The following is a 24,578-nucleotide window of genomic DNA, read 5'->3' on the forward strand; positions in this document are numbered from 1 at the left end:
TTGAGAATTCTGGGGATTCATTCTGGCTTCTGTAACAGGAATGCTAGATGGTTCCGATTGGCAGGTAGGTTTGGGAAATAATACCTGTTCCTTGACTTACTATGGAGTGGAATTTGAAGTTGTTGAGAATGCAAAAATAAGATTGGGAATATGTAGAAACTTTAAAAAAAAAAAGCTGTCAGGGAGCTCTGGTGGCCTAGTGGCAAGAAGCTGCACTGCAATTCCAGAGATACTTTGGTTCGAATCCACCAGATGCTCTACCGGAGAAGGAGGGGCCATCTCCTCCTATACCTGTGAGAGCCTATTTGACAGTACACACACAGAGAAAATAATAATAATTGAAAAAGCTGTCACTTGTTTTCTCTATGAGGAAAAAAAAGAGTAGTATGAATGGATTGTAGAAATTATAAAATTTTCAGTTCCTTATTTTGTACATTAAAAACTATTGATATCTATAAATTTTCTTTTAGGTAACATTGGTACGTACAGTCAGTTGTTTGGCATTATCCTTGTTTATACTTGATATCAAATGCACCGCTGGAGGATATAGATAAGAATATATTTTGAATGGAGACAAAAAGAGAATTCTACTTAGAAATAACAAACAGCTTTGAGTATAAAATCAGCAATTTCCTTGACACAATCTTAAATAACTTTAATAAAAACTTAATCCATGAAGTCACAAGATTATAAAATTTTTGTGCTCACAAAGATCATAGATGTTCACATAATTTATAGATGAAGGAGCCAAGACTTGGGAGAGGCTTAGGGCTTAGCTGCTTGCCCACTATTAATGGCAGACTCTCAAATCCATGCTGGCCAAGTTTTCATTGAACTTGTATTGATTGCACATAAGTAAAAAGAAAAAGCAACCTGTCCAAGGTCACATTGGTTAGTAGAAATGCATTTAGTGTCAAATGATATTTAATTTTTATTCCCTACTTTGTTATGATTTCTTCCCTTTTTTATTGACATGTTGAGAATATTAACATACCTGTGCAGCGATCCCAAAGACACACAGTTCGAATCCACCAGCTGCTCTGCAGGAGAAGGATGGACAGTCTCCTTCCTGGTGATTACTGCCTCTGAAAACCCTCTGAAGGGTCAGCTGTGGGTTGATTGAACAGCACACAAATATTCTTACAACATTCTACAATTTGAAATACTGTATCTGGGGTGTTAAGAAAATGAACCTTCACCTTTTTAGAATAATGTATTTAATAAGTGGATGCTTTCAGACTTCATGTCTTAAGGAAGCACTCTAATTTTCTGTGTTTTACTTGAAAAAAAAATTATGAGTAAGGAAAAGATATTTGGCAGTTATTCTAAGCAGTGTTTCTATGTGATAGTAGAACCTTTGGATTCAGAGTTGTATTCAGTGATCATATCTAAAACTTAATAGCTCTGTGATCTTGGATAAGTTGGTAGCCATCAACCTGATATTTTTCTTCTTCACTATACATAGCATGCTACGTTGGTTTTTTACTTTTAAAAAAAAAAAAGATTCATTGGGATTAAATGAGAGACTATATGTAAAACCTCTAGCACTGTACTTGGAACAAAATACTCCATTTCCATGAGCCATTTCTAATTCATAGCAACCCTATAGGACAGATTGAAACTACTCTCATAGGCTGTAATCTCAAGGTTGTTATCGTAACTAAAGTAGATTGCCACGTCTTTCTCCTGAGGAGTGTGATTGAGTTCAGGCTGGCAGCTAGTAGCAGAGCTCTTAACCATTGCATTGTATGCCTCCTTTTGATCAAAATGGACAGTAAATGATAGCTGCTATTATTGTTGATGTCTTTGATCCAGTAATTATTTAGAAGGATATTGACTTCTGAGTACGGGTGGTTGCTTCCCCGCCCCCTGTTCTATTTTTCAATAATAATCAGTAAGTATGGTCTCTATGATACCTATTTTTAAGAACTTTAAATTTATTTTATGGACTAGGAAGGCATCCATTTTTATAATAACATCTCATAGATACTTGAAAAGAACATGTATTCCTTTTTATATTGCAAAATTCAATATTAACCTCATTTTTGTTCTAATGTAAATTGCTTCGGATGTTTTGTCTTGTCATTTGTGTATCACACTAGTTGATATTAGTGTGCTAAAGTTTCCCCTTGCCCTTATTTCATTTTTTATTCTGCTTAAAGCATTTTTAAAATTTTTTTATATTGGTTTGCTTACAAAGTTCATATACATTGTGTTTCACACTATTCTTCATTAACAGTGTATTTCATACAATCATTCCCATTCACTATGTTTTCTAAAATTAATCACCATTGAACTATGCCTATCATTGCCCTGCCTTTCCAGATCCCTGCCAGACCTTTCCTATTTCCTTTACCCCCTGCCCCAAGGTGTGTGACCCTATGATTTCTCCCCTGCCCTTCCTCACCCCTCTGCTCCTCTCTCCCCCACTTCAGTCCTCATACATGTTTTATTAATTAGTTTCTCCAGTAATGGTCTTGTGCAGTATTTGTCCTTATGAAACTGAGTTCACTCAGCATAATGCTCTACAGTCTCTCCCAAGTTATGTAGTAATTTTCAAAATTGTTGCTCCTGAATCCTGTATAGTATTTCATGTGTGGATGTACCACAATTTCTCAGTCCATTCAGTTGTGACTGTACATTTGGTCTCCAAAGCATGTACTTTTGTGTTTTATAGTTAGTCTGTGCTTAAATGCTCAATACTGTTGTGCATTTACTATTTTTAATGACATTTTTGTTTGTCAACAGTAGAAAATCTGACCAATAAAGAAGCATACACAGCAGGAAATAAACACCTGTACTCTTATGAAATTATTATTTTTATGTGATTTGAGAGTATAGGTCTTTTTAAAAAAATAGTATAGAGATTGAAGTTGGGCTCTGCTACTTCCTACTCCAGAGCAGACTATTCAACTTTTAAATTCATTCAACAGATTTATTGAGCTCCTACTGTATACCTGGCATTTTGCTAGGGGCCCAGTGATAGAGCCCTGAACAAGATTGACATGTCTATTTATCTTAATTTCTTCATGTGTAAATTGGTGATGACCCTTCCTCAAGATATTAAAGGCATCAACTATGAGCAGTTGCGCTTAACATATTTGCCTGGTGTGTGGTAAAAGCTCAGTTTTTCATTTTAAATCCATTTAAGGTTTTTGCCTTACATTTTATTTTTGGCATTGACATTACCAACACCTGCTTTTTTTCTCTTTATACTTTTGTATGCCTACCTGTTTTGTTTTTGGTGGGGAAAACCACATATAATTTATATGTTCATTTTTAAAATACAATATAAAACACCTAAAAAGCTTTTCTTATTATTAAACATTTAAGACATACATATACCAGAATAGAGAAAGTAATATAAGGAACCATGTTCCCCAACTCAGCCTTAATGAATTTCTAGCCAGTCTTAATCTTATTTCATCTACAGTTCTTCTCCCCTCCCCCCAACGCAGTGTTTTATTTTGAAACTCCTCAATGCAGATGTAAATATTTAAGTTTTTTTATTGCACGACTTAAACTTCACATTTCCTACTTTGTTACTTTTTGAATTGTTTTCTTCTTTTAAAAAAACCTTTTAGAATAATTTTTATCATTGTTAAGCTTATTTTCCCCATCTTTAAGCTTTCTATTCTTTCTTTTTTGTTTTATTTCTCTTCACCTTTGCCATGTAGATTGTTTTGTTTGAGGATGTTATAAAATTTAGATTTATGGAGCTAGAAAGATCTGGATATGAATTCTGGTTCTGCTGTTCACTAACTTTATTGAACCTTGGTTTCCTCATCTGTAAAATAAGGGTAAATTGTAACTACCTCATGTTCTTAGAGCTGAATGTGATATGTGCATAAAAATATTTTTAACAATCTGTCAGTTACTAACTTCTATTGTAATATTAATGGTCATAGATATAATTGGTGTTTTAAAACATCCCAAAATTTACATTTATTGTGTAATTAATTATTAAAAATAATTATTTTCAAATATACTTTTAGAGAACTAGAGGAATTAGAATCTTCTATGTCTCTTGAGCTGTATTAATTTAGCTTTAGGTTACAGATACTACCTTATATTTTTAAAGTGCTTTTCTCTCCTTTAATATTGCTTATATGCTTAAGTTACTCAGGAGTCCTGATGGTACAGCTAACTGGATGGTTGATAGTTCAGACTCACCAGCCACTCCATGGGAGAAAGATGTGGCGGTCTCCTTCCATTTGTGTAGATTAAGCCTTGGAAATTCTAGGGGCAGTTTGGCTCTGCCCTACAGGGTCACTGTGAGTCAGAATCTCTCAAAGGCAGGGGGTTTGGGTCAATTGTTCCTCAGTGTTAACCCTTTTTCTTTTAGAAAGATTATTTTACTCATTTGTATCTAGATAATTTCTTACTGCAACATTTCTTGAACTCTTTATTTTTATTCTCTTTTGGTGGTATAGAATATACCTTTGAAAATTTATGAAAAAGGATACAAACAGGATGGTGAAACTTTGTAAGACTTTACAGATCTAAATTCTTGTGACCTTTGTATATGACTAACTAGGATGAGGTATAAAATTCTTAGAGCATAACTTTTCCCTTTCAACTCTGTGAGTCATTATTTCATTGTCTTCTGGCAATTTATTGTTACCAAGGAGAAAATCTGTGGTCAATCTGATTTTAGTAACTTTGAAAATAACCTATTTTTTTCTGCTTGTATGCTTGTAGGATTTTATCTTTATCCTTGAAATTTAAAAACATTTGCCAGGACATATCTTGGTGTTGATGATCTCTGTTGAACCTTCTCAGTCTCCAGTCTCAGGTATTTTTTCAGAACTGGAACGTTTTCTCTTATACTTTTAATTAAATTACTCTGTATTTTTTTTTCTTTAAGAACATCTGTTATTCATAGGTTATTTCTCCGTCTGTCCTCCATAGTTTTTTAATCTTCTCTTTCATTTTTTTTTCTCATTTATTCAAGTTTGTCCTCGTGGCATGGATTCTGTTTTCTGCTGTGTCGATACTTGCTAGTCACAATGCAGATTTTATTTTAGCTACTGTGTTTTCTTTATTCTTATCTCAGCATACTCTTGTTTCATAAGTAGAAGTCCATTGAGTGGGATACACTCCAAAAAACACAAGGTGGATTCAGGCCTAAAACTTACCTGTTTTCTCAGGCCGTAACCACAGGACTAGGAGGGTGGAGGGCAAAAAGGGCTTCTGAGGGTCCTCTTAAATTTAGCATATAGCTTTAAGTAGGAGTCATTTCTACCTCATCCCAGAAAATAAATGTGAGTACTAGCAGACCTTCAGTAACTAGAGGAATAGTAAAGCAGGTGTAGGGGTCCCTTAGCTAGAAAAAGAAACAGATATTTTTTCATTACATGTAACTTTTTTTCTCCATATTAAAAAACTATACATGCATATCATTTCGAAAATACAGTACAAAGAAGAATATAAATCCTATGACCCAGGTAACTACTAGAAAGATTTTATCTGTTTTGCCAGTCATATGCACACATGTTGTGTGGGCTACGAAATTGGGATCATATTATATAGTTTTGTATCCTTTTAATTTAATATTTTGCAAGCCTATCTTTGCATCATTGATTTTTCTTTGAGGCTCTGATTTTAACCATTGCGTAGTATGCCTACATATGAATAGATGTATTTTGATTTATTTAACCAGTCCCCTGTTGGTCATTTAGATTGTTTTCTATTTTTCAGTATAATGAGTATGATGACTATCACTGTACATAAGTCTTTATGCACATCTCTGATATTTCCTTAGGATAAATGAGGAGCTGATTCTTAATCCTGTCACATTGGTAAGGATTATATACCTTCCTTATTAAGAATATAAAATGCTTGTTTCTTATTGTTTCAATGTGATTGCATAGAAGATTCTTTGGATTCTCAACAATGTGATGGTGTCTTAACTGAAATTTGAGACAGGTTTCCGATGCTTTACATTCCATACCTTCATAGAACATCTACTCCATGAATTTTGGACAGGAAACCCAGTGTTGATAGCAGAATAAACTTGGTAGAACCTTGAGGATGGATGGGTGTTTTGTTTGGTTTTTGGTTTTGTTTTTTTTTTAAAGGACGATTCTTGTTCTTTCCTATAAGTTGGGTCTTCAAATAAATCTAGTAGTGCTATGGACCCTTTATTTTCCTCCTTTCTTCCTAATGAATTCAGACTGTTATTCCATGTGAAGAAATCCTTTTTCATAATATTCATATGTAAATTTTTTTTCAGGTAGGAGAGTGTTAGTAGATCTTATAGCCTCCTAAGTTCAAGGTTGCATTTTGTCAATTTCAGATAATTTGATCTTAGTATAACTTATACATGATGATCTACTAGATTCAAAGCTTTTTAAAAACTTCTGTTTTCTTCAGATCTACCAAACAGCACCTTGGAAATGTGCATTGCTATAACATGCCAATCTGTTCCATAAAGTTGCTTAAAATGAAATTATTTTAAATCATTAAAATGTTCTTATTTTTTAGCATTTTCCTAATTTTCCTTGAATATATGAAAATATTCTAGAGGTCCTGAAACCTTGCTTCAGAATTCATGATTGGAATTGTTTTTCCCTCTTTTAAGGATCCTAGATGCTAATTTTATATGACAACATTGAAAGTTGTTTTGAAAACAATTCCTGCTGAGACTCAAGCTCTTCCGATCTGATTTGTTCTGATGACACCCATATTGTAGGTTATTTTGATTGGTGACTTTTTTTACACATTTCAAACTAACAAAGCGTGATTAGCATTTCCTAACCTTTTCCAGTATTTCACATCCTATTTGCATCTATAAAATCTGCCAAGCTCTGCAGGGTTTTGGCTGAAAAGCATTATGGTGGGATGAGAGAGGATAAATATATTTGCCTCACTTTTAAACTAGGGGGTTTTTTTGTCCATACTAATTCTTTGCCACATTGTTTAAAAATATATCACACATTTTGAATGATCTCTTCTACCCTCCTTGGCTGTGATGAAATAGGCATCTCAACACTCTGTTACATTTGGATGTTTAGAAATTATTTGTACAAATGTAAATAGTAGTGTCAATTAAAGCAAAAGAGGGAAAAGAAATAACATTTACTGGGTATCTGCTAGCCCTTGCTATAAAAATCCTTTTTCATTACAACATCCCTCTGAGGTAGGTATCATATACATATTACAAAGAAACTAAGCCTTAAAACTATAACTCCCAATTTCAGGTTACCACACCAGTAAGTGCCAGAGCTGAGGCTTAAATGCTTCTGGCCTGCTCCAGGACACAATTCCCCACCCTATTCTTGTTTCTTAATATTAGGGAAATATCTTTTTTTAACAAATACTATTCCTTGAACTGTTAGGACTATAAACAGTGCCTATATAGAGTTGTTGCAACCCTAGTCTTCAATAAAAAGTGTTTTTCAAAAAAGGAAATTGTTTAAACTGTAGAAGTAAAACATTTGAATCCTTGTTTTTTGAAATAAAGGTGATTTTTTTAGGGGGTAGTTTTTTCCCAAAACATCTCTGGTATTTAGGATAACATTGGACTTCATGTTTTTCTGCTTTAAAAGTTGTCCAAAATGATAAATCTTTGCTAAACTCAGAAAGGAAGTGTTTTTGCAAAAATGTAGAGCTTACAATATCTCTTAGATAATGTTTCCCTTCCTTTTCTTAAATTCTTTCATTGTACCATTAGTTGAATGAGGAGTTCAGAAAAGGGACTATTTGATCAAATTTGTTGTTGACATAATACTGCAAATGAAGAGGCTAATTGGCTGTGAATCTGTTATATACAGACTGTAGCAATGAGTCAGAGATGGGAGGAAGATAATAAAAAAATTTTGAAAATGTTTACTCTTGAGAGGAAGAATACTGTCAAGTACAGGACAGAGAATGCCTAACTTAGCTGTAAGTGAAAAAGATGAGGATCTCATCAACAGAAGCCTTGGTTTGAGTCAGCAGTGGACTGCGGACCTTCCAGAAATAATGCATTCATAAAAAAATGGCATTCATAAGATGATGCTGTCTAGGGAAAGGGAGGTGATCTGGCCCTTACTTTATTCTTTATTGGTCATTTCACAACTGTAATGTTCATTGAATACATTCTGTGTTCCTCCTTTAAGATGTCCTCAGAAAACATTGATATGTACTATATCTCAATGTTTGAAGGTGCTTGACTTATCAAAAAGACTTGGAATGATTTAGGGTCATAGATTTTTTTTCTCTCCTGTGAACCTTTGCAGATGAGTACAAGCAAGTTGGCATATATTTATATCTTTTCGGGGGAATTTATGCTTGAAGAAAATTACTAAAATAATGAATTTTACCTAGCAGACAGTATATTTTCAAAGCTGGCATAGTTGGCTGCCTGATGAAGTAGCGCATCCTTGTTTTAAATTATTCGAGTGTAGGTGAGGATGGGCTAGAAGATATGAAAGTATATGATGTGTAGTTGGAATATAAGATCTCCAATTCAAACCTTAATAGGAATTTGCTTTAATATGAATCTTATTTTAAAAAGATTAAAGTGGTTTCTTAAGACTTTTCTCAGTTTGGAGCCTAGCAACCCTTTATGATAGGCAGGGCAAGTGTTCCCATTTTTAAAAAACAGATAAAATAATAGACTAAGAGAAACTGACCTATCCAAAATTACAGAGCTTTTAGGTGACAGACTTGAGATTCTAACCCTAATCTCCCAATTCTCAAGTTTTTAAAGCTGTATATTTATATTAGCTTTGCATTCATTGAAAATTACAAGGAGCAGCAAATGGTTCCCATAAAAGAAAAAAAATGTAGCTTAAGTTAGGCCTACATTTAGGAACCATTAAGTGGTTACATGTCATAGAATGGTAACTATGCTTACCATGAGAAATTCTAGCTAGGGCACTAGATGAATGATGGTGCAGATACAAGAGAAGTAGCAAGTTGGTGGCCAGAGACAGGGTCATTGGATTATGAACTTCAATAAGAATACCTAAAATTGACTGAGAGTGCTTATTAAGTTTCAGGCACTATGGTTAATGTTTTATATAGTTTATCTCATTCAATCTTCACAACAACTCTGAAGATAACTTTTTATATTTGAAGAAACTAAAACATAGCTTGATATAACTTGTCTAAGGCAGCATAATTTGTAGGTAAATAGTCGAAAAGCAGGAACGGTTTGCCTTCAAAGCTAGTGATTTTGAGTGGCACTTTGATGGTTTCCTGGAACATTGGGATAAAAAAATATTAGCAGTCAGTTGAATAAATGGTTGTGGCTTTTAAGGAGAAGGATTTACCCTGAGGATATTTGGATGTACATACCATATAAATGTATTTATATATATATTGTAGCTATGTATGTAGAAGCTGTATCTATTGTAGCTTCTGGAAGTTCCTAGGAAACTATAGCTTTTACATTTGTATTCCCATCCTTCCTGCATCTGGCAGCATTTCTATGCTTATATAATATTTATTGTGTATTTATGTTCCGTTACCTGGGAACATCTTCTATGAGTGACTGATAAATGAAAGACATCCTTTATATGAGTTACCAGATTGCAGTATCCTTTAGGATGGGAGCCATAGAAGGGCCATGCTTTATTTCTCTCTTATCTGGAAGTTAATACTTAGAGTATATATGAAGTGACGTGGTTGGATGAATGGATGAGTCCATTAGAGAATGAGAGAGTAGATAGTAGAGTTCAGGTTGGGAGTAGCTATCTTAACTTCCGGTAAGGGATTGCTTTTATTCGCTAGTTGTTGAGACTCCAAAGATGATTAGCTTAGATCCTTGTATACTTGTTGAATTAATAAGAGGCTAGGAACATTTATTCCTTTTTCCTGCGAGAGAGCTATGAAAGTCATTTTAGATGTTCCTGACTTATTTTTGTATTTTTAAAATTACACTAGTACTACATATTCATTGTGGAATTAGAAAATTCCAGTAAAGAAAAACAAACTTAAAGGTGTCTAAAATTAAACCACCCAGACATAGCCACTGTAAACATTTTGGTGTATATCCTTCCAGAGTTTTTCCCATGCAAATATATACATTAAAGCATATGTATATATTTATTTAAAATGGGATTGTTACAATCCATATTGTTTTGTAAATGGCTTTTTCATTTATTTTATGTAATTGTCTTTCCATGTCAATAAATTTACATTTTTGTCATTTTTAATGACTGCACACTATTCCATTATATGGATGTAATGTAATATATTTAACTAGTTCTTTACTATTAGGAATTTAGGTTTCTAACTTGGTGTTATTCAACTTGGAGTTGTGGTGAACGTTCTTAACATTACGTACATCCTTGTATGCCTCTTTCCTTTTTAACAAAAGAAATTGATGAACCATTTCCAAGATACACACTGAGATTGCTTTCCAGAAAGGTGGTGCTGATTTCCAGAGTATACCCCATGTCCACATCAACCCTAGGTGTTAATCTTTTTTTAAGATAATTACCAATTTGAAAGGCAAAAATAAATAGTTTGGTTAAAAAATATATATAAAATAAATTTCAAAAAGTAAATGCATCTTTTAAAATTAACCCAAAGCTGAATTCTTTCCCCCTGTATTGCTCATTCCTGTTGAAGTTCATCACTTTTTCTTACAGGTTTGTGAAAGAAAGCTCTATGTACTGGGAATATCAGCCCTTTGTCATATGTTGTACTCCCCCCTTTTGTAATTAGTTCATCTTATGTCTTTTTTTCTTTTGTCTAGCAGAGGAAGTTTTAAACTTTAAATGATTAAATGCCTCTTTGCTTTTCCTCCTCCTTACCCCATGCTATTATTTACCTATATGTTTCTTCTTAATAGTTGTATAAATTTTTAAACAATTAAATGTTTAATCCATGTGGAATTTATTTCAAGATCTAGCCTACTTTTCTCCTAAATAATTAATCAGTTCCTCTGATTAATTATCAGTGGACTTGGAATTTAGGTTGTGTTTTGCCATAGAAAGTGTTGTAGATGATGGTTTAAGTGAGATTTAAATAAGACCATTTATAGTGCCTTTGATGATTCAAATAAACTCATGGACTTACGTGAAACAGATAACCATGGGAAATGCTTTTCTGATTTCACATAATTTGTTTATAGATTACTTTTGGAATCACAACCTTTTAAAAATTGGCAACTACATCCTTGTAGAGTGATTCTACCTTCTTAAAGCTCTGTTTGAGTAAAAATATTCCTTTATGATGATGATGATGATATGGGGTGTGTGTATAAGGGAGAGTGAGAGAGACACTTTTAACTGATAAAAGATCTGTTCTGGTAACTTTTTACTTGCTGTGCTTTTCACAGAATGGACAGCAAATTATGGATGAACCTATGGGAGAGGAGGAGATTAATCCACAAACTGTAAGTACTATATTGGGTCAGAACGGGTACAGAGAAATCAAATACCATTAAATTGAAATATTCTCTTTTGAAACTAAATGAAATAACTGGTAACAGAAATCCATTGATGCTTACATGTTCATTTGACTGTGTTTCTGATTTTTTTAAGCAACTTTTCTTCAAATAGTTTAAGGCTACTCTTAAGAGAATGACAAAATGAATTTTTGAAAAATTTTCATGAGTTTCTTCAAACTGTCCATAGACATATTTATTAAAGACAAAGTGTAAAGATCATACTTTACAGAAATATTTTAAGAATGGAGATCTGGTGGTGTTGTAGTCCATACCGTGATATGCTACTCACCAGAAATAGTTTAATGTAGAAAGTGAACATTCACCATTTCCTTACCTGCTTTTTTTTGGTTCACTTCTTAATCCTTGCACCTAGAACAATACTTGGCACTTCATCCCATTCATTAAATATTATTTTAATTAATTAATTATCCCACCCTACCTGAAGATAACCATTGTCACCAGCTCAGTTACTGTCTTCTTATGCTGTATATAGGACATTATTTATATTTTCAAAGAATGTTCAGAACATGTTGAACATCTTTTTTAAATGGTTCATCCTTTTCTTTGAAGCATGTCCTATATTTAATGTAGCTTTCTTATTATTGTGAACTCATGCTTTGATAGAGTATGTTGTTGTTAAGTGCCATCGAGTTGCAGGCGACTCAAAGCGACCCTATGAAGGAGAGTTCTCAATGCTTGGGTGTCTTTCATCCTTTCTCCAGATTCATAGGGTTTCCGGAGGCCAGCTATTATGGTAGTGGATGCCACTCCTCCTTCCAAGCTTGTTTTAATCGGGGAGCTCCACCCTGCTCTCTGTCCGCATTGGGTAACCAACCATTAACCCATTTGACACACCAGTATCACAGTGTTCAGCCTCACAGCAACCACAAGTGACCACTGTACGGCAACTTGTACACCAGGGCTATACAACCTAGAGGAATGTCTGAACAAAAACAATGAAAGACAGGCCCGAGGGCCACAGATTAAAAGTCACCCACCTTTGGCTTGGTAGCATCGCCTTCTGTCCACTGGATCAGTGATCTCTCTATGTTGATGTTATTGTTGTTAAGTGCCGTCGAGTCGCAGGCAACTCTTAGTGACCCTATGAAGGAGAGTCCTCAACCCTTGGGTGTCTTTCATCCTCTCTCCAGGCTCATAGGGTTTCCGGAGGCAAGCTGTTACGGAATTGGGGAGCTAGGCTTTATAAATTATGTGCTGGATCGAAGCATTGTTGTTATGTGTCATTGAGTTGACTACAAAGCATAGTGATTCTGTGAACAATGACTCTGAACCTTGCCCTTTTCTGAGCCAACCTCACCATCTCTGACACACCTGACCCCATTGTCACAGCTATTGTGTCTTAGTTCATCTCATGCAGGATCTTCCTCTTTATGCTGAACCCTTACTCTTCCAAGCATGATGTTCTTCTCCAAAGACTGGTCCCTCCTGGTAGCATACAAGGGGCAAACTGGTTTCACCCTCTCTGCCACAGACCTATTATTTTCTTTTGGATGTTGATAGTATGTTCAATACTTGTCTCCAGCACCACAACTCAAAGGCATGGGTTCTTCTTCTGTCATAGTTCAGTTCTCAGATGCATAGCAAGCATTTGAGAAGACCATGGCCTGGATCCAGGCACACCATAGTCTCTAGACTAATATTAATGTTCTTTAGCACTCTGGAGAAATCCTTGATAGCACATTTTCCTAAGTCAGCTTGTCTTTTGTTTTCCTGCTCATCAATAACTCAGTCCTTTCTCCATCTATCATAATACTGCCTGTTGGCCCAGTCATTGATGATGATCTTTGTTTCTTGATGTTGAGATGGAATCTATATTGAAGGCTTCAATCTTTGACCTTCTTCACTAGACGCTTCAGGTCCTCCTCAGTTTCAGCAAGCAAAGTTGTTTAATCTGTATAATGCAGGTGGTTGATGAGTCTTCCTCCATCCCTGGTGCCACATTCTTTTTCATAAATTCCAGCCTCCTGCGTGATCTGTGTCACATATAGATTGAAAAGGTATAGAGAAAGGATACATCTCTGCTCCATTTCTGTCTTGATTTTGAACCATGCAATGTTCCCTTGCACTGTTCAGACAACATACAGCTTCTTGGTCTAGGTATAGATTTTGCATGAGCACAATCAATTGTTCTGGGATTTCCATTCTTCTTAATGTTAGATACAGTTTGTTGTGATCTGGTCAAATGCCTTTGCATAGTTGATAAAACGCAAATAAAACATCCTTCTGATACTCTCTACTTTTCAACCATGATCCATCTGACATCAGCAATGATATCCCTAGTGCCACGGCCTCTTCTAAATCCAGTTTGTATTTCTGGCAGTTCTCTGTTTTATTTGGATTTGAATAATCTTCAGCAAGATTTTGCTTGCGTGTGACATTGTTCCATAATATCTACATTCTCTAGGATTTTTTTTTAGAACTGTGAATGGATAAGGATCTCTTCTAGCTAGTTGGCCAGGTAAGCTATCCTCCAGATTTCTTGGCACATCCTGGTGAGCACAACCAGGGCTGTATCTGTTTGTTGAAATAACTCATTTGATATTTCATCACTTCCTGGGCCTTTATTTTTTGCCAAGTCCTTCAGAGCAGCTTGAACTTCTTCCTTTGCTATTATTGGTTCTTGATCATATTCTACTTACTGAAAAGGGTCTTTGTCAGCCAATTCTTTTTGGTACTGTGACTGTATTCCTTCCATCTTCTTTTCATGCTTCCTGCATCATTCAGTATATTGCCCATAGCATCTTAAATATTACAGCTCACGCTTGAAATTGTTCTTCAGTTCCTTCAGCTTGAGAAGTGCCAAATGAGTTCATCCTTTTTTTATTTTTCTGACTCCAGCTCTTTGCCCATTTCGTTATACTTTGCTTTGTCTTCACAAGTTGCCCTCTGAAATCTTCTGTTCAATTCTTTAACTTCCTTATTTCTTCCCTTTGTTTTGGCTACTTGGTGTTTCTAGTGCAATATTCATTCTCCTCTGACATCCATCTTGGTCTTCTCTTCATTCTCTGTCTCTATAATGACATTTTGCTTTATTCATGACTATTCTTGGTATCATCCCACAGCTTGTCTTGTCTTCATCCATCAATGTTCAATGCCTCAGACATGTTCTTGAGAAGGTTTTTAAATTCCAGTGAGATAGACTCTCATATTTTGGTTTTTGTGTATTTGGTTTCATTTTCTTTAGCTTGAATTTGAACTTGCACAGTCAGCACCTGACCTGGTTTTCATAGCTGATACTGATCTTCTCCAATGATGCACAGATGTAATCGATCAAATTTCTGTGTAGTCCATCAAGTGAGGTCCATGCATATAGTTGCCATTCGTGTTTCTTATAAAAGGTATTTGCAATGAATATAAATCATTGTATAAAATTCCATCTTTTTATCTTCAGCCTCATTTTTGTCACCAAGTTAATATTTTCTGAATACCAGTCTTCCTCTTTGTTCCAACTTTTGCATTCCAATCACCAATTATTAGTAATGCTACTATTTTTTTAAAAATTATTTTTGTGTGCATGTACCGTCAAATCAGATCTGACTGGTACAGGAGGAGATTGCCCCTCCTTCCCCGGCAGAGCATCTGGTGGATTTGAACCGTACACCTCTGGGATTGTAGTTGCAGCTTCTTGCCACTAGGCCACCAGAGCTCCCCTAGTAATGCTCCTATTACCAGTAACAATTACTGTAACAGTGAAGCTGAACCTTGTCCTGTCCTGTATCACCCTCATCATCTCAGCTATATTTGATTGTTAGAGTTACTGTGTTGTTTCATCTTGTTGAGACTCTGCCTCTCTTTTCCTGATAGTCCATCTTTCAAAGCATGACTTTCCAAGGACTGACCCTTTCTAACAACATGCCCAAAGTACATGAGATGAAGTTGCACCATCCTTGCCTCTAAGGAGCACCTTGATTGCCTTTCTCCAGGACATAATTGTTTGTTCTTTTGGCAGTCTAGAAAATACTCAGTACTACTTCTTCTGTCAATCTTAATGAATGTCCAACTTTCAGATACATAACAAATAATTGAAAAGGCCATGACTTGAATCATGTGTACCAACTGATATCATTGCTCCTTAACACTTTGGAAAAGTGTCTTGACAGCAGATGTTCCTAGTGCAGCACATCTTTTGACTTCCTTAACTGTTGCTGCCAAGGGATCCAAACAAGATTAAATTATTGACAACTTCAGTCTTAGAGAAAAGATCATGATGTTGCCTATTGGCACAGTGCTAATGATTTTTGTCTTCCTGATGTGGAAATGTAGTCCATAGGGAACAAAGCATAGGAACATTTAAATATCAGTAGACATTGCAAAAAACCTGCTGCCATGGAATCAAATCCACTGAGTCCCACTTCATCCATTGGTATGTATCTTTGCTATATATCTTTACAGGAGACTTTCCATTTTCCTCTCTCAAATTAACTGGTGAGTCAGTGATTTCATTTTACTTGGTTCCACAATCAACACACATGACAGCAACAACCAAGAAATGAAAAGACATGTTGCAGTGAGAAAATCTTTTGTCAGAGACCTTTCCAAAATGCTAAAGAACAAGGATATTAGTTTAAAAATTGAAATGTGTTCAGGCCAAGTTAGAGTATTTTCATTTGCTTCCAATATGTCTGAAAGTTGAACTATGAATAAGGAAGACAAAAGAATTGATGCTTTTGAGTTACGGTTTTAGTGAAGAGTGTTGAATATACCCTGGGCTCCCAAACGTGCAAACAAATCTGTTCTGCAGGAAGTGCAGCCAGGGTGCGAGGATGGTAGAGTCGTCAGAGAGGAAGACCCTCAAAAGATGGATTAAACAAGATGCAGTGAGCTTAAGCATGGTGGAGATTATGAGGATGAAACAGGTTACAGTTTGCATTTCTTGGTCAGAGGGGCTCTGTGGGTCATAGTTGACTAGACTTGACCTCACAGACATTTCTAAATTGCCTTCCAAAAAGTCTAAAAAAATCAGTATGTAAGTGTCCTGATCAACAGTGGATATAGTACCACTAGGGAGCGCTGCTGGCACAGTGGCAAGAAGCTGTGCTGAAATTGCGAAAGGGCACCATTCGAATCCACCAAGTGCTTTGCTGCTCTGAGGGAGAAAGTTGGGGCAGTCTCCTCATGTACTTAACTGCCTCTGAAAACCTGCCAGAGGATCAGCTGAGGGTTGGTTCCGACTTGATGGGTATAACAATAATTTTTTTATGAGACACTCTTAATATTTTCTCCTTTTAATTCACATGTTAAATAGTCATATGTTCTTGGCCTTGATATTTTTTGGTTTTGAGAGTAGTGACTGTCAAATTTATTCCTTGTTTTCTATACAATGCTCCTAGTTGATGTTTAGTAAGCATTTGTTAAAGAATGTCGACTATTTTTGGGGTACCCCAGGAACCCAAGCTTGGGCCTCAGTGCCCAAGGCTACCTTCAGATCTGGTCTAGTTTCTTGCTCTTCTGAACTGCTTGAGGGAGTGATAGAGGTCTAAGGTGGGTCTAAGCCACCAGCTGTTCAACAGGAGTTAGGTGATCCAGTCTGCTTCTGTAAGGATTTGCAGCATTGGGAACCCTCTGTAGCAATTACAGTCTATCAAGGTATCTGTGAGTCAAAATATGACAGTGAGGTTAGTTTTGGTGATGAACCATTTGAAAAGTTTTACATTATCTTTATTTCCATGAAAGCAAACAGAAGAACCATCAGTAAGTTTTCTCTTTCTGTCACTAGCTACCTTTTATCTTTATGTAGTAATTCCTTTTCAATAAAAACCTCTAACTTTCTAATCTAAAATGAAGCCTTTTGCATTGTGATGGTTTCTATGACTTGTACTTTCACAATATTTTCAGCCTCAGTATCATTTACAGCTCGGGACAAAAAATGCCGGTTAGAGATTGATTGGTAAGGTACAGGATTCAGGTTTTACCAGTAATCTGGATAAGATGGTTAATCATATAATCCCAGATCATATAGAATAGTTTTAGGTGTCAGTTAAAAGCCTAATGTTTAATATTTCTTAAGAGACATTAAAATGTAAAAGGTTGTCAAAACATTTACCTGTTTTATATTTTTAATGGTATATATTTTAAACAAAAATTTCCATAATTTTGGGATGAACTTTTGTTGATTATTATTTTAAATACACTAAATCCTGGGGTTAAACTTTTAGATACTTTGCAATTACCTTTTAATGTTATATAAATCTGTCTTTGAAACAATTGAAAGCTCACCTGCACTTGCTGTAGCTGCCGTTTTGGGTCTCTAAAAAGCCATCAGGCCTTTGTTCTCACTAAAGTAATGCTAAGTAAGAGCCGTGTACACTTGTTCCAATTAACTACAAATTAAACTTAAAGACACACTTAGAACTGGATCTTAATCATAATCTGGGGACTGCCTACTGTGAAAGTTTGTGTGTTATACTAATTATCTATATGGTACATAGCGAATGATCACAAATCTCATGGCTTCTTAAGCATCAGGTCTTTACAAATTTGATACTATGCAAAACTGAAGAATAACAAAGAATTTGTAAATCACATACAATTTAATTTAGAGGATGTTATGCTGAGTTAAACAAGTTGAGATTAACACTATTACTGTAAGCCACTATCTGTCAAAGGCTGAATTGACTCATAGCTGACCTTCTAGCAAGCTCTAGTGGCAATCCTTAAGACACTGAAATACCTAAGACATGTGGTTTGAGGCCACCAGCTACTCCAGAAGGATGGACAATCTCCTGTGTGATTAATTGCCTCTGAAAACCCGCCGGAGGGTTAGCTCTGGGTTGGTTCCCATTCTGCAGTACACAACAGCAACAACAAATCCCGTGGGAGGAGATTGCCCATCTTTCTCCTGTGGAGCAGAGGGTGACTTTGAACCACCTGCTTTGGGTTGGACGTGCAACTTCTTACCCACGAGGCCACCAGAGCCATTGTGTTTGGGTGGTCTTGTTAATGTAGCTGCTGCTGCTGCTTGTTTGTTGTTCATTGCCTGTGAGTCAAGCATGACTCATAAAGACCATATGAACAAAAGGCCTGTAGTCCCTCTACAACTATTGACTTTTATCAGAGTTCCTAGTTTCCAGAGGCATGTTATTTAGGAAGTGGATGCCACTACTGCTTCCAAACCTGTCATAGTATGTTACTGTTTTCATATGCCATTGAGTCTCCTGCAATGTATAACAACCCTATGAACAGCAGCTCTGAACCCTTCCCTATCCTGAGCCAGTCTCACTAACTGACATTTCATCCCCCATCACCCCAGTTACTGTATCAGTCCATCTCATCTGGGGTTTCCCTCTCCTGCACTGTCCATCCACCCTTCCAAGCATGATGTCCTTCTCCAAGGACCGATCTCTTCCTGCCACGTGCCCAAAATAAGTGAGGCAGAGCTTCAAAATCCTAGCTGCCAAGGAGAGATTTGGTTTCATCCTCTCCAAGGCAGACCTGTTTGTTTTCTTAGCAGTCCATGGTATGTTCAGGACTGTTCTCCAGCACCAGAACTTGAAGGCATTTATTCTTCTTCTGTCATCCTTGTCCAACTCTCTGAAGTATAACAAGTAATTGAGAAAACCATGGCCTGGATTAGGTGCACCTTTGTATCTAGACTGACATCGTTGCTCTTCAGCACTCTAGAGAGGTCCATGACAACAGATTTTCCCAATGCAATTTGTCTTTTAATTTTCTGACTGCTGTTGTTTGTGTTGATTGTGGATCCAAGCAAGCTGCAGTTGTTAACAACCACAATCTCTTCTCCATCTATTATGGTGCTACCTATTGGCCCATTGGTGAGAATCTTTGCCTTCTTGGGGGGAAAAAAGTAGCTTATTCAGTATCTAATAATTTAAAGTAGCTTAGTCAAATGTCTGATACCCAGTTATAAGATATATTCCAATATAAGATCAATTTAAGATTCCAATATAAGATCAATATCCAGTCATTCACAAGAATACAAACTTCTGAGCTTCTGGTTCACTTCTTAGTGTCTCGCTCTTTTTAAAAATTTTTTTCCCCACTCTTGAATATGTTTGAAAATGCAAATAGAACCAGATGTTTGAGGAAGGCTTCCAACCAGAAAGAATGAGATCAAAGCAAACAGGAGGAGGATCTTGAAGAGATAGACAAAAGTTAAAGTAATATCCTTAGAGTATTAAGATACTCAATTAAATCCATAAAACAAGACTAAGGATACCTTTTAGCAAATAGAATAGGAAGCTCTTCAAAATAAAAAAATGTGATAACTCTTTCTGACTTTTAGGAAAATGAACATGAACACAGTTGTGTTCATGCAAAATACACATAGACCAAGAAAGAAGCAGTTGCTCCAACAGAACAAGAAAAGGCAGCATGGTTTAAAATTAGAAAATGTGTATGTCAGGGTTGTATCCTTTCAATCTGTATGCAAAGCAAATCATTTGAGGAGCTGAATGTGGTGTCAGGATTGAAGGAATACTCATCAGCAGCCTCCATTATGCAAATAACATAACCTTGCTTGCTGAAAGTAAAAATGGACTGAAGGACATCAGTCTTCAGTGTGGATTACATTTTTTTTAAATTTTTTTTCTATATTTTATTAATTTTCATAAACATTTACAGAGATTTTGGGTTTCCATTCATTGTTGCACTATTCTCTCTACCCTCCTCCCAGTTTGTTCTTGTCCAAATGCCACAGTGCTTGTCAAAGCCAGTTCTGATTAATCTTCTTTGTCAGTGTGTCCTTTGCCATTCCCTATCACTCCTCCCTGAGAGAGACTTCACCCTGAGTCATAAGGAAAAGGGGATGGCGTATTCTCTTAGCTACTTCCTGCTGAAAAGGGACGCTGTGGGTTTCAGGGTGAAGATCTTCTCTCACTACTCTAAAGGGCCCCTTTGGCAGTAGGAAACACATAGACTATTATGGAGATTGATTTTGGAATTTAGATGCACTCTTATTGATTGTGCTTGGCCGTACATGTTCATATCCTTGAAGATGTATCATGGGGGTGTTGCAACCTAGAAGACACAAATTTGACTAACAAGTTATAAGTACATGAGTCCAAAAATTATGGAAAAGTAAAAGAAAAGATTCTTTCATTGTTTTACAAAGCCTCCCCCAGGTCCCCTCCACCATGTAGCCCTCGCTCTAGTCTCCTGTGATGACAGAAATACCTAGTTATATATCTCTTTTAAACAGTTTTCTCCCTCCTCTGTTTCAGTGCAGTATACATTATTGAACCCATCTTACTCAGTCTCTCTCCAACCCCAAGGACAGTCCCATTCTACAACAGTGGCATCATGCAATATTTGTCCTTTTGTGACTGGGATATTTCACTCAGCATAATGTTCTCCAGAGTCAACCATTTTGAATAATATTGCATGACATCAAGAAAACAAAAGTCCTCCCCGCTGGGCAATAGATTGAAGTTGTCAATTATTTTATTTTGCTTGAATCAACACCCAAGGCAGCAGCAGTCAAGAAATAAAAAAGTATATAACATTGAGGATCTCTTCTATTTAGGACCTCTCCAAAGTGATAAAGAGTAATAATACTAGCGGCAAGACTAAGGTGCACCTAATCCAAACCATTGTACTTTCAATTCTTCGTGTGTCTTTGATTTGTAGTGTAGGCAGAGACTGCCAAAAGAACAGACAAACCTGTCTTGGAGGAAGTTTAACCAGGGTGCATTTTTAAAAAATTTTCTTTTACACTGGTTTACAAACAAAGTTCATATACATTGTTTTTTACACCAGATTTTCTGCTTTCCTTTACCAATCCCGCATCCCTCCTTACACCCACCAAATTGTGTGGCCCTACGTTTAAGCCCCACCTCCTTGGATCCTCATACATACTCTACAGTAATGATTCTATGCAATATTTGTCTTTATGCGACTGAGTTAGTTCACTTAGCATAATGCACAGCCAATTTTTCTTTCATAATGGTAGCATGATCATAGATTGTTGTTGTTATGTGCCATGGAGTTGCCTGCAACCCTATGCACCAGAGCTCTGAAGCATGCCCTGTCTTGAGCCAGTCTCACTGACCCCAACACACCTACTCTCATTGGCCCAGTTACTGCATCAGTTCATCTCATCTGGAATCTTCCTCTCCTGCACTGTCCCTCCAACCTTCCAAGCATGATGTCCTTCTCCAAGGACCATTCTCCCCTGGCCCCATGCCCAAAATAAGTGAGGCAGAGCTTCAAAATCCTAGCCTCCAAGGAGAGATTTGGTTTCTCACACTCTCCAAAACAGATCTGTTTGTTTTCTTGGCAGTCCATGTTATGTTGAAGACTCTTCTCCAGCACCACCATGCAGAGGCATCAGTTCTTCTGTGTCACATTCTTAGTCATTGTCCAGCTCTGACGTATTGCAGGTACTTACAAAGACCATGGACTGGATTAGGTGTACCTTAGTCTCCAGACTGACATTATTCCTTCTTTAAGCAGCCTGAGAGCAGATTTTCCCTGTGCAAGTCTTCTTTTTAATTTTTCTGACTGCTGGTGCTGAGTGTTCATAGATCATAGATCAAAGATTCTACCAAAATGAAGACCATTAGTCTCTATATTAAAATAACCCAGTGGAAAACTAGTAATGAACATTGTCTGGTTTTCAAAATCCAGATAATATGTGCCTTTTTCGTAGAATAGTTCATTTGGTAGACTTAGAGACGGTTTCATCTAGATTGAAGCAGAGATGTTCTCAGAGTTTTTCTTCAGGGGAAAATCACAATAACTTCAAAGCACTACTCATTATATATCATGAAATACTAAAACACTCAGAATTACTATATTAGATATAATAATAGCATCACATAGCAGTTAAAAGAAAGTAGTAATGCCTTTAATAGACTTAGTGAAATGATTTTCAACCAAGATCATTTTATACATATCCTTTTTTAGAAAACTGGAAAATATACTCCACCCACACTATTCGGATAGATGTTAAGGACGGAGAAGAATCATGGGATTCAGGAAACAAAAGGAGCCAACATTACAGACATAATGAAAAAAATGTCTTCATGATAAAGAATATTTTGGGAGAAATATTTTTCACATAATGAATCCAACAGAAATATTATGTACATACATATAACTTCCAAGGCTATGGAATCTTGAGGGCACAGTATGGTTTGCAAAACCCAGATGCTTTGTACTGTCAAGTTGGAACCAACCCATAGCTGACCCTCGCTGGGTTTTCAGAGGTAGTTAATCGCTCAGGAGGAGATTACCCATCCTTTTCTCACAGAGCAGCTTTGAACCACATGTTTTCAGGATTGCAATGCAACTTCTTGTTACTAGATTACTAGAGCTCCCTAAATCTAGATAATATAGGTATTATTTATGTAAAACGAGAGTCTATATTGAAGCAGTCAAAGATGATTCCAGAAGGTTATCCTCAGAGGGTAAAAATAGGTAAGTTATTCAGTAGATTTCAGTAATAAAAATTCATTTGAGAGGCTCTTGCAGGGTGGGAGGAATTTAAGGGTAGGAATGATGAAAGCAAGGAAAAAATCAGTTCCCTTTACCCTGCATAGGTAGTAATCAGCATGATACCAGCCGTTCTTCCTTATCTGTGCACTTCTTCCCTTCCGTTCTTCTGGAATTTCAATGCTGCTATCAATCTGGCTTTTCAAAGGCCTGGTCCTGTCTCAACTGATGTAAAATCTTTTTCCCTCCACTGTCATATAATTTCATCTAGTTAGGTTTATCTGTACCAAAATATCACTGGTAGTCATAAACCTTCTCCATTTTTCTCCCTGGGGAACACTTACTTACTAATCTGTATTGATACATCTCTGTATTGATACACAATTATTTTTATGCAAATAATATGTGCGTGACATGTTCATTTTGCAAAACAGATAACCCACTTATGTGCTAATTTCCTATGAGCAATTCAGTGTTCCATAGATGGGTATATTATACCCTCTGTGAGGTGGATTGATTCAGTGACTGGAGTAATCAGGATGGGTGTGTCAGAGGCAGTGCGATTGGCACAGGATAGAGCAGGGTTTAGGGCTGTTGTACATAGGGTTGCTATGAGTCGCAAGCAACTCGATGGCACATAACAACAACAACATATTATATGTGAAAATATGGTAGTTGAGTGCATTTAGTACCAGTTGACTTATTCCAGCTGGTATATTTTGTTTACCTCCCTTTCTCGGAGTCTTGGTCATTTTTAATCTTTATTATTCCTGTGAGGAGAGGCAAAAATAGAGTACCATGTAACACCTCAGGGCAAGACCATTCTCAGGCTCCAGAATGTTAGACCTTTCTCAGCTGACCAAAGGACTCAGTGCTCTGGAGAAATAGAGAATTGTGACTTTTGGGTCTCTTGTTACCCAAGAATTATTAACTCATTATTCTGTTAAATGGCATCGCAACAGTTTTTACCGTATCAGACAAAGATTCTTTTGAGAATTGAGCATTAAAGGAGACAAGTAACTACCTGGAGTGAAGTAAGAACTTAATGTTAATTTTCCTGTCCTCTTCCTTCCAGGGAATGATCCAACTTTCCCAAGACTATCAGCAGTAGAGGTTGCCCCTTAGCAAGTAATTTTGCAGCTGGACAGTAGACCTGGTTTCAGACAATATTGTGAAAGGCATTCACTTTCTGTTTCCTTGCTCTTTTGATCCTTCTATTTGACCTAGTGGCAAGAAACTGTACTACAATCCAGAAAGTGGCTCAAGGTAACCAGCTGCTCTGTGCGAGAAGAATGGACAGTCTCCTTCCATGACGATTAACTGCCTCTAAAACCCACTGGAGAGTTAGCTATGTGTTGGTTCTGACTCAATGGTGCACAACAACAACATTCCCTGTATTGTTTCTTTCTAAAGGCCATGCATGCTTAGTCATATTATCACTAGGCCAAACTTAGGCAATATTACGTTTCTGCACATTTTATTTTTCCACTTGGTCTATGTATTTAATAGTCATAGTCATGTGCATGATTTTTGAGAAAGCTCATTAGTAATCTTCCCAGGTAATTGGAGACACCAGGAGCACGTGACATCTGTTCTGGCCCGAGGGCCAAGAAAAACCTATCTACATAGCAATTCTACAGGATGCATCACCTTTGACCGATAAATATTGCAACTATACTTCAGAGACACTGATCCCAACATAAGGAACTACCATCAGCTGATGTGTTTGAAATCACAGAAGCCATGGAAGCTTCATATATAAGTTATTAGATGGAGGGCT

The 24,578-nt window shown here is 36.5% G+C and overlaps 1 protein-coding gene across 1 annotated transcript in view; it reads left to right on the plus strand.

Annotated features, from left to right (window-relative positions):
- The window catches only part of LOC102876639 (ribosomal protein S6 kinase alpha-3-like), a 100,234-nt gene that overhangs the window by 15,640 nt on the left and 60,016 nt on the right, over window positions 1-24,578 (plus strand). Inside the window, exon 2 of the mRNA XM_006893792.1 lies at window positions 11,276-11,332. Within this exon, the coding sequence (XP_006893854.1) occupies window positions 11,276-11,332 (57 nt within the window). The remainder of the gene's footprint in view (window positions 1-11,275; window positions 11,333-24,578) is intronic.

The sequence above is a fragment of the Elephantulus edwardii genome, unplaced genomic scaffold (genome assembly GCF_000299155.1).
Source record: "Elephantulus edwardii isolate Elephantulus edwardi_28Jun2011 unplaced genomic scaffold, EleEdw1.0 scaffold00131, whole genome shotgun sequence".
Taxonomy (NCBI): Eukaryota; Metazoa; Chordata; class Mammalia; order Macroscelidea; family Macroscelididae; genus Elephantulus; species Elephantulus edwardii.